This window comes from Condylura cristata, unplaced genomic scaffold (assembly GCF_000260355.1).
Source record: "Condylura cristata isolate star-nosed mole 26May11 unplaced genomic scaffold, ConCri1.0 scaffold00034, whole genome shotgun sequence".
NCBI lineage: Eukaryota > Metazoa > Chordata > Mammalia > Eulipotyphla > Talpidae > Condylura > Condylura cristata.
The window spans coordinates 3,418,101-3,426,930 of NW_004567135.1; the positions used below are offsets into that span (position 1 = coordinate 3,418,101).

The following is an 8,830-nucleotide window of genomic DNA, read 5'->3' on the forward strand; positions in this document are numbered from 1 at the left end:
CCCGTTGGGCCGCCGGCCGCGCAGCGCCCCCCATCCTCCAGGCCCTTCCTGTCGGGTGACCCAAGCACTTGTGATAGCGGTCAGTGGGGCAACCAGCCAACCGTCCCGATGCTATCGCCCTGTCCTCTCCCGCCACCCCTCCCTCCCAGCTGCCGGGGTGGGGGTCGGGCGGGCGGCCCCCCACCCCCCAACTTGCTGGCCTTGAGCTCCCTTCCTTGAGCAGCAGCTGTTTGCCTAGGGAGGGGCCGCCTTTCCTGCCCTGCTTTCAGCCCAGGCTGGCGGGGCTGTCTGCCCCCCTGCCCCCCTGCCCCAGGGGCCCTGCTCTGGGCTGGTGGGGAAGGGGCCGGCTGGGGAGGGGAGGGGGGAGCCGCTGGGCAGGAGGCGCCCCTGGCCGGCCCCTGGCCAGCCGGACCGTGTCCTGCAGTGGAGGCTTCTGGAACTTGTCCTTTTGCGTTTGCTCCAGCGCCTGGCTGAGGCGCTCCTTGAGGGGAGCCAGGCCCCGGCCTGCCTTCTTCCTGAGACCCTTCTCTGGGGGAGACCTGTGAGACTCCCGAGGTGGGGGGCCTGGCCTCGGGGCGCCAGGCCCTCCATGGGCGCCCTGGGCTGACCGGACCTCTCTCTCAGGCCTGCGCGGTGGCGCTGATCACCGTGGGCGTGGCGGCCCAGCTTTTCCTGAATCAGACTGTCAACCAAGGGGCCACCCCTGGCTCCCTGGTGCCCGTGGTCATCATCGCAGTGGGCGCCTTCCTCTTCCTGGTGGCCTTTGTGGGCTGCTGTGGGGCCTGCAAAGAGAACTACTGTCTGATGATGACGGTGAGTGGGAGGGGCCAGCGTGGGTGCTGGGGCTGCCGGGGGCCGCCGGGGGCCGCCCGGGTCCTCTCGCCCAGAGGCCGAGCTGAGTCCGGCCCCTGTGCCTGCAGTTCGCCATCTTCCTGTCTCTCATCATGCTGGTGGAGGTGGCCACTGCTATTGCCGGTTACATGTTCAGGAATAAGGTGAGCGGGCGCGGGGGTACCCCTGGGTGGCCGGCCGCTCCGGACACAGGCGCCCTGAATTCTAACAATGAGCCTCTGTACTCCCAGGTGATGTCAGAATTTAACGAGAACTTCCGGAAGCAGATGCAGGATTATCCCAGGAACAATCGTACAGCTCTGGTCCTGGACAAGGTGCAGCAGGAGGTGAGTGGGGGGCGGCGTGCGGGCAGAGCCCACCTCCATGCTGAAGGGGAGACTGGCGGGGCAGCGAGCCCCACCTGCCTGCGCCCAGTTTCAGTGCTGCGGGGCTGTTAACTACACGGACTGGGAGCACATCCCCGCCATGGGCAAGGAGCGGGTGCCCGACTCCTGCTGCCGGAACGTCACGCAGGGCTGCGGGGACAAGTTCAAAGTGGAGGACATCTACAGGGAGGTAGGAGGCGGCCGCGGGAGGGGCTTGGGGAGCCCGACCAGGGTGTTTCACAGCGGGTGACCCTGGGAGGTTGGGGGCTGGGGATGGAGAAAGGGTGCGGAGGGTGGGAGACGGATGTAGGGGCGCAGTGGGAAGTTTCTGAGGGTGTCCTCCTGGCCTCTGCAGGGCTGCGTGGAGAAGGTTGGGGTCTGGCTGAGGAAAAACGTGCTGGTGGTGGCCGGCGTGGCCCTCGGCATCGCTGCTGTGGAGGTGAGAGGCGCCCGGGGGACGGGGCGGGGAGGAGGAGGGTGCCAGTGGGGGGAGCCCTAGTGTTTGGGGTACCCTGGGTGGATCGGGGTGGCTTGCCCTCTGACCTCTCCCCCTGACCCGCGTCTCCCCTTCCAGGCCCTGGGGGTTGTCTTGGCTTGCTGCCTTGTCAGGAGTATCCGAAGTGGCTATGAAGTGATGTAGGGTCTTGTCCCTTCAGCCCCCTCGTCTAGGGGCGTGGCGTACTCCCGGTTTTTCAATAAAACATTATTTTTTCAGACTGAAAACAGTCTGGTGAGCCTTAGAGCGACACTTCACCGCGTCCCCTTCCTCAGTGGAGTCCCTGTCTGCACTCGTCCTTCCTGCTCCGGGAAAGGCGGGTTTGGCCGAGGGCACTGGTGGGCTGGCAGTGGGGGCAGGCGAGGCGGGTGGGCTCTGCCCCGTGCCGTCTCCCGGACCTGCCTGCCAGAGCTCGGCTGACCACGGAGCCGACTCGAGTCAGCCGGGAGGCCCCAGAGGCCCCGTCTGGGAGCGGTGAGCCGCTGCTGCCCCCTTGGCTTTCTGCCCTCTGAGGGGTCCTCTCAGGGTGGTGAGGTGTGGCTGTGAGACCGGCGGGCGCCTACCCTTCTTGATTAGGGGACAGGGACTCAGGTGGGCGCTGTACTTTTTTCTATTTTTATTTATGCACACAGATTGGGGTACAGGCGAGAGGTGCAGGGGCGGTGAGAGGATTCGCCAGAGACAGAGCGGGGAGCCGAACAGGCAGACGGACAAAGTGCACTGCTGAGGGGGCAGCGGGGAGGCAGGAGAGGCCTGCTGCGCCCTGGGGTCACCTGGGGTGGGGATCGAACACACTGCACACTAGGAAGCTGCTCTTTTTTCATGGAAACCATCCACGCTGACCTTGACCTTTCTTTACTCTTCCTGTCCCCCACCCCCAGTGACATAGTGGCTATTTCCCCTTCACACCAGTGTCGCCTTCCGCCTAGAGACACCCAGGAGTGCCCTCTCATGGCCGAGCCTCTGCGTGCAGCTCAGCCGTCGCCTAGAGACACGCCCCAGCCCCTCCTGTCCCCCTAGTGGATCCTAGACCGGGCACTGAGAGGCCGGCGCCTGGACCTGGTCAGGCTGGGTAGCTAACAGTGGGGCGGGCTCAGGGTCCCGAGGGCGTCTTTGCCTCTGCCCAGTCACCGTCCTTCACTTTCACTCTTGACAACCCGTTTATTGAGTGCCAGTTCGGCGCCCACACCCGGCCGTGGTGACAGGGCGGGCACAGGACTAAAGCAGAGGCCTTCCTGACTCAGCAGACTGCCTGGGCAGGTTTGGGAAGCACCCAGGTGAGCACAGCGTCCACCAGGCAGGCTGGCAGGTAGGAGGCTGGCAGCCAGAGCAGCTTGGCGTCCCAGCCGGGGCTGTAGCGGGATCTCGGGTGCCGGGCGGTCAGGGCGTGCTCCAGGCACCTGCCCACCTTGGCGAGGTCGGGGTCACAGATGCGGCTCATGACACGCCGCTGCACGTCCAGGTCTGCAGCCGGGGGCTGTGGTCAGTGCCCAGCAGCGGTGGCGGCGCCTTGGCTCCCTGCCCGCCGGGGCGTCTCCTCACCCGGCGCCCTGCCCCCTCTTCCCAGCACAGCCACAGGACTGGCCTCCCCGGCACCCCCTTTCCCCCCTACACCCACACGGGCCCAGCGACTCACACTTGCCGAGGAAGGCCTCCCCGTAGCGGGCCTGCGTGGCCGCAGGGAGCTGTGCCCAGCAGGCCTGCAGGGCCCCCTCCAGGCTCTGTAGGTCGGTCACCGGGGTCTGGAAGAAGCCAGGCTCCACGATGGATACTCGTACCCCGAAAGGAGCCACGTCCCTCCTGGAGAGGGGACAGAGGGGTCTGTGTTCTCGCCCTTCTGGGGAGAGGGTCCTCAGGGACATGGCTGGGGGTCAGACGGGCGAGTTATCAAACAGCTGTGTGGGGAGGGAGCCCCTGAGGCTCCTGCCAGTCTGGCCTAGAGCCAGTGTCGGCAAAGCTGGTGGGCAACGCCGTGGCCACCGCAGGCTGGAGGTGAGTGACAGAGACTTGCGAGTGTAGAAACCGTGACTAGCTGGTTCCAGGTGGGTCGGGGGGGCCTGAGAACCAGTTTGCCAAGTCTCCCCTCTCAGACAGGGTTGAGTGCTTTGTTTTGGAGTCGAGGGCTCAGCCTAGTACTTGCTGAGGGTGGGGAGGGGGCAGACCGGCTCGGCAGAGAGGCACAAGCCCAGGAGTACGAAGCGTGGCCTGTGTGGCCTGCGGGACACGCCGGCCCGGCGCCCGCCGTGGGCGCCGTCCTCGCCGGGAGAACCTGCGGAGCGGGTCTCCGGGCCAGCAGAGGGCTGTGGAGGGGCCCGCGTCTCGGCCGATGAGCTGTGCGGGCTTGGAAGAGTCACTCTACGGCTCGCTGCTCTAGGGCTGTTGGGAGAACGGATGTGAAAGTGTCGGGACGGGCGCCAGTGTCGGTGGCCGCTGTGCCGACACTGGGACGAGCTCCCGGGCATCGTCTGCGGGCCCGGCACCGCCGGGCCGTCCACGCACCTCAACACCCCCACGCAGGTCTTCTCACCCCCATTTAGCAGATGAGGGGTAAGGTGGGTGAAGAGAGATGGCCCGTTAGGTCACGAAGCTCGTGTGAGAGAAGACTGGGGTTTGAACCCCGAAATCCAGCCTAGACTCGCTCTGACGTGTCTCCTCACGGCACTGTGCCGTCGGGGCCTCTCCGCCGCGCAGCCACAGCTGGCGGGAGGGGCGGGCCACCCCTGGGCGGGGAGCCCGCACCCCTCACCTGAGGCTGTCCGAGAAGGCCTCCAGGCCAAACTTGGAGACACAGTAGCCCCCACCGTTGGCCGCCAGGCGACCCAGGACGCTGGTGATGTTGACGATCCGGCCCCGCGCCTGCAGCAGCGGGGGCAGCAGGGCCAGGGTGACCCCGATGGGGCCCAGCGTGTTCACGCTCAGCACCCGCTGGAAGTCATCCTGCGTCAGCCACGGCGTGGGCCCGATGACGCCAGCCACTCCAGCGTTGTTCACCAGGCCGAAGAGCCCTGTGGGGGAGGCGGCGGGGGTGGGGCGCTGCAGGCCCCTCTCCTTCCGGGGGTGGCCAGCTGCCCCTCAGCACCCCTCCCTGGCTCCCACGGCCCGACCAGCCGGTGGCCCGGCCACACTCACCTGCTCCCCCGACCTGTGTCTGCACCCACCTGGCGGCCTCCTGCACACTCTCGGCATCAGTGACGTCCAGCAGGGTGGTGCGGAGGCGGGAGGAGGCCGCTTGCCGCAGCCCCTCGGCCCCCGAGGGCGTCAGGCAGCTGGCCAGCACCCGGAAGCCTCGCCGGTCCAGCCGCAGCGCCAGAAGCCGCCCGAAGCCCGAGTCGCAGCCGGTGATGAAGACGAAGGCATCGCTGGCGGGCAGGCGCCGCCGGTCCCGGAGCCACCACAGCGCCGCCGCGAGCAGGAGCAGGGCGCTGGGCAGCAGCAGCAGCAGGCACATGGCCGGCCGGGGCGCGGGCAGCAGGCGGGCCGGGCGGGGCCGCGTCTCGGCCCAGCGGGTGGACGGTGGCCCGGATGGCCGCCAGCTGCTGCGGTCCCCTTAACCAGGGGTGGCTGAACTCTCGCCGGAAGCCGGGCCGTGAGGCCCGAGGCCCCGCAGTCCCAAGAGATGCCGAGACCTGACCCGGCAGCCTCCGCCTACCTGGGGCTCACACCCCAGGCGCACTGGTCACTGTCCTCGTTTGCTTTGCTGGTTTTCTCACCGCACCCCCTTCCCAGCACCCCACTACCTCCTCAGGGGAAAGCTAGCAGGCACCAGATGCCCGCGGCTGCTGCTTTTGCTTCCCTGAGAGGCTGCGCCCGCCGCCGGCTCCCACACTGGACCCGAGGGCCAAAGTCCGCAGCTGGCAGCCGGGCGCCAGAGGTGTTTGGTGTTCAAAGGCCGGACGGGGCGGGCCAGGGCCAGGGCCAGGGCCAGGCACAGGTCAGGCGGCCGCACTCCTAGGAGCGGCCTCTGTTCTGACCACCTCCTTCACCGCGCCCCCGCCCCCACCTGTTGGCGAGCGTGGACCTGCCATCCCTCCCCTTCCCCAGTCCTGAAGTGGCCCCAGTCTGGAGTTAATCTCCGGCCTGGCCCCAACTCATGACACCGCTTAGTGCCAGGCCGGGAGAGCGGCCAGCTCCCCGCCTTGGGCAGGAGGCCGCAGCACAGCTCGCTAGGGCCTCCTCTGGCGAGTGTGGGCAAGTCCCACCTCTAGTTAGGGGCAGACAGACGCCTGAGCCTGGCCGAGGAGAGTGGGTTGGCGTGAGGCAGCGGCGGGCGCTCCGGCCTTTCCAGGGAAACCACCCAGGGCCTCCGCTCCGGCCGCCAGTGCTCCTTGCAACACACGACCAGGAAGGGAAGCTTGTATTTTATTGGCAGCTGTCAACCTCCCTCCCGTCCCTTGGGGGGCCGGTGGGGTGGGCCTAGGAGGGGGCAGACTGCAGCTGTCCTTTGTACACGTACTCCAGCGCCGTGGCAATGGTGCGCATGTCCAGTTCGATGCTCCGAGCCCAGTTCTCTACGTCCCCGATTTCCTGGGGAGAGAAGGGGAGGCGCCCAGACATCAGGGTGGGTGGAGTGTGGGTCTAAGGGAGACGGGGTGGGGGGGTACTCTCCATTCATCCCCTGGAAAGGGCTTTGCTTGAACCCGCCAGCTGCTTTTATTTCTCCAGCTTCTCTGACCCTGGGGCCAGGGATGGTTTCTGCGGCCACTCCTACTCCTAGCCACCCTGGCTGACCTGACTGCAGGCCGCCAGCGGGGCGCAGGGAATGTGCCCACCTTGAGTGCCTGGTTGAAGTTCTCCACCATCCCGATCCACTGGCCGGTCTGCTTGGCAAACTGGGCAGCCTGGACCTGCAGGGTCTTCACCTCGTGGTCCAGCTTTCTCTGGTTCATGTAGGCCTGGGCCACGCTAGAGGTGGAGGAGGGAGGAGGGAGTCACCCAGCGCGGGGAGGGCCCATCCTGGAGGTGAGGCGCAGGAACCCAGCCTCCTCCCTCCCTGGGGATCCCAGAGAGGCCAGCTGGGAGCGGACTAGAACATACCATCTCCCGCCCCCCAGGCGGAGATCCCAAAGCTGGGTGGGAGAAGGGAGGTTAACCTGGGGGAGCGCCAGAGGATGCAGCTGGGGTGGGGGGAAGCTGGGAAGCTACATTTGGCAGTGAGGGGAAGCGCAGGACCCACAGCGAGCTGGGAAGGGAAACCGGGCCCCTCCCTGGATCTGGGGTGGAGGGGAGAGCAACCCCCTCCTCAGGAACTCAGGGTCAAGAGAAGAGATCCCAAGGGCTGCTTCTGGCTGCCAGCCTTCTCCCCACCCTTCTCTAGTCGCCCACACAGATGAGCGAACACGCACACACTTTCCCTCTCTTTTCCTGCTCCAGGCCCCGGTTCCTCTTCCCCAGTGAAGGGCGCCCCATTACTGCCCTAGGCTGGCACCCCGTCTCTGCCCGTGCTCTCCTGTCCCCACACCCCTGCGGTGACTCTTCCTTACTGGCTGATGAGTCTTTCACTCCCCACCCGTGCTGGGGGGCTGGGAGACGCTGCATCCGGTGTCCCCACCCACCGGAATCTGAGGAGGCTGGTGGGGGCAATGGGTTGGGGGGGGTCAAGAGAGTGGGCAGGACACCTGACGGGCAGAGGCAGAGACAGACCGAGTCTTTGTTTTGCTTTCCGGGAACCAGAGGTGGTGGGCAGCAACACAAAACCCTTTCTAATCTGGCGCTGGCCGTGCTGCCGTCCAAGCCAGGGCGGCCTCGGCCAGCTCCACAGATGCCAGGAGGTGCCATGTGAGAGGGAGGACGGGGCGGACCTGTCCCTCCACGGTGGGGGACAGCTGGGCCCCGGCAGGGCGTGCTGTAGGAGCTGACACAGCAGCGGGCACCGAGGGCTTCCAGGGGGCCTCTGGGAGCTGGAGAGCCCAGCGCCTGCTCATCCGCTTTCACCATTCACACCGAGTGGAGGGAGGCGCCTGGAGGCCCGGGTGAGGCCCCCTCCACGGGCCTCTTGCCCAGAGAGGAGTCGCCACGATGACCAGCCCTGCGTGGCTCACTTGGGTGACTGAGGCTCTGGGGTTGCAGCCGAGCTCTGCTCTTGCTCTGGGGTGGGGGCATCATGTGCCCCTTCTCCCACAGGCGTCTATCAGATCGCCTCTCTGCAGCCTTCCGGGTGACTCAGGGTCAAGAGACAATATTCTTTGTTCCTTCCAAGTTTTTGGCTGTGACCGGCATTCTCACTTAGGGCTGGAGTGGGGGGCGGTCTTGGAGACCCAGGAGAGGGAGGCAGCCTGGCTCTGTGCAGCTCCTGGCACGAGTTCTGCCCTCCCTCTTACCAGCTGTGCCAGCTCTTTCCTGCCAGCTGCTACCCAGGCCTGCCAGAGTGGAGGTGGAGAGCAGAGGATGGTAGCTGTGGTGAAGGAGGGTGCCTGCCCTCCTGCTGAAGTGACAGCTGGACTTGGTGAAGGGAGGTGGGCAGATGGCACCAGCTGTAAGCACCAGGAAAGCCACTGTGGGGAGGGGGATCTGGCTGCATCTCCACCACTGTGGCTGCTCCTCCCTGCCCGGTGTTAGGGGTCAGAGCTGACTCAAGCCTCCTGCACAGTCAGGCTGGGTGGGGAGAGGAGAGGAGAGGAGGGAGCGGGAGTGGAACTCATCAGTCTCTCCAGAGCAGTCTTGGGTCTAGACCTTGCAGTGCTTGAAATTAGGGCTCGGGAGCCCCATGCCGGTGTTGAAGAGGCTCCTACCCCACATTGAGATGATCCACTAACGCTTCAGTCAGGCAGGTTGCTGCAGTGATGGCCTCTCGCCTCCTCTTCTCTGGGGGGAAGAAGGAAAAGCATTGGCCTGGAGACTTGTTTTTTGAGGGGTGGTCCTAAAGGGCCCCCACCCATTCACCAGTTTCTGCGGGAACATCTCAACCAACGTCGAAATCCAGAACTCAAACAGACCTTGCAAAGCACAAAGCAAGCGCCGTGGTTTTAGGTGCGGGGAAAGTAGCACCCCAACAGGGCGGGCACCGGCCCGTGCCGGCACCCCCGACGCCCGGCATCTTCCCCCAGCCTCGGCCTAAGGATGGGGAACCCTGGGACTCCCAGCCCGGACTCAGGAAGCAAGGGACCCACCCCCTTCTCGC

General features: G+C 66.2%; 3 protein-coding genes across 3 annotated transcripts in view; 1 reads left to right on the forward strand and 2 right to left on the reverse strand.

Moving 5' to 3' along the window:
* Positions 1–4: 4 nt before the first annotated feature.
* Positions 5–1,940, forward strand: CD63 (CD63 molecule; the record flags this gene model as incomplete). Its single annotated transcript, XM_012732290.1, has 7 exons — positions 5–79; positions 625–813; positions 921–995; positions 1,083–1,178; positions 1,267–1,407; positions 1,573–1,656; positions 1,792–1,940. Coding segments are annotated over 7 exons (726 nt in total), but the record flags the coding sequence as incomplete, so codon positions are not given.
* Positions 1,941–2,862: 922 nt separating this feature from the next.
* Positions 2,863–5,161, reverse strand: RDH5 (retinol dehydrogenase 5 (11-cis/9-cis)). Its single transcript, XM_004692455.2, has 4 exons — positions 4,843–5,161; positions 4,460–4,718; positions 3,350–3,513; positions 2,863–3,177 (listed from the first exon to the last, which is right to left on the reverse strand). The coding sequence occupies exons 1-4, from the start codon at positions 5,159–5,161 to the stop codon at positions 2,954–2,956; spliced, it is 966 nt and encodes a 321-aa protein (XP_004692512.1). The 3' UTR covers positions 2,863–2,953.
* An 894-nt stretch (positions 5,162–6,055) lies between these two features.
* BLOC1S1 (biogenesis of lysosomal organelles complex-1, subunit 1) overlaps positions 6,056–8,830 on the reverse strand; it is a 4,255-nt gene continuing 1,480 nt past the window's right edge. Inside the window, exons 2-4 of the mRNA XM_012732291.1 lie at positions 8,442–8,569; positions 6,483–6,615; positions 6,056–6,237 (exon numbers count right to left, since the gene is read on the reverse strand). Of these exons, the coding sequence (XP_012587745.1) occupies positions 6,127–6,237; positions 6,483–6,615; positions 8,442–8,569 (372 nt within the window). The 3' untranslated portion in view covers positions 6,056–6,126. The remainder of the gene's footprint in view (positions 6,238–6,482; positions 6,616–8,441; positions 8,570–8,830) is intronic.

Excerpts from the sequence above, each read along its gene's own strand:
- RDH5 (XM_004692455.2), bottom strand. The coding sequence starts at position 5,161 with ATGTGCCTGCTGCTGCTGCTGCCCAGCGCCCTGCTCCTGCTCGCGGCG. Across the intron at positions 4,719-4,842 it reads GACACAGGTCGGGGGAGCAG|GGCTCTTCGGCCTGGTGAAC; the intron begins GTGAGTGTGGCC and ends CCTCCCCCACAG. Across the intron at positions 3,178-3,349 it reads GGAGGCCTTCCTCGGCAAGT|ACCTGGACGTGCAGCGGCGT; the intron begins GTGAGTCGCTGG and ends CCCCGGCTGCAG.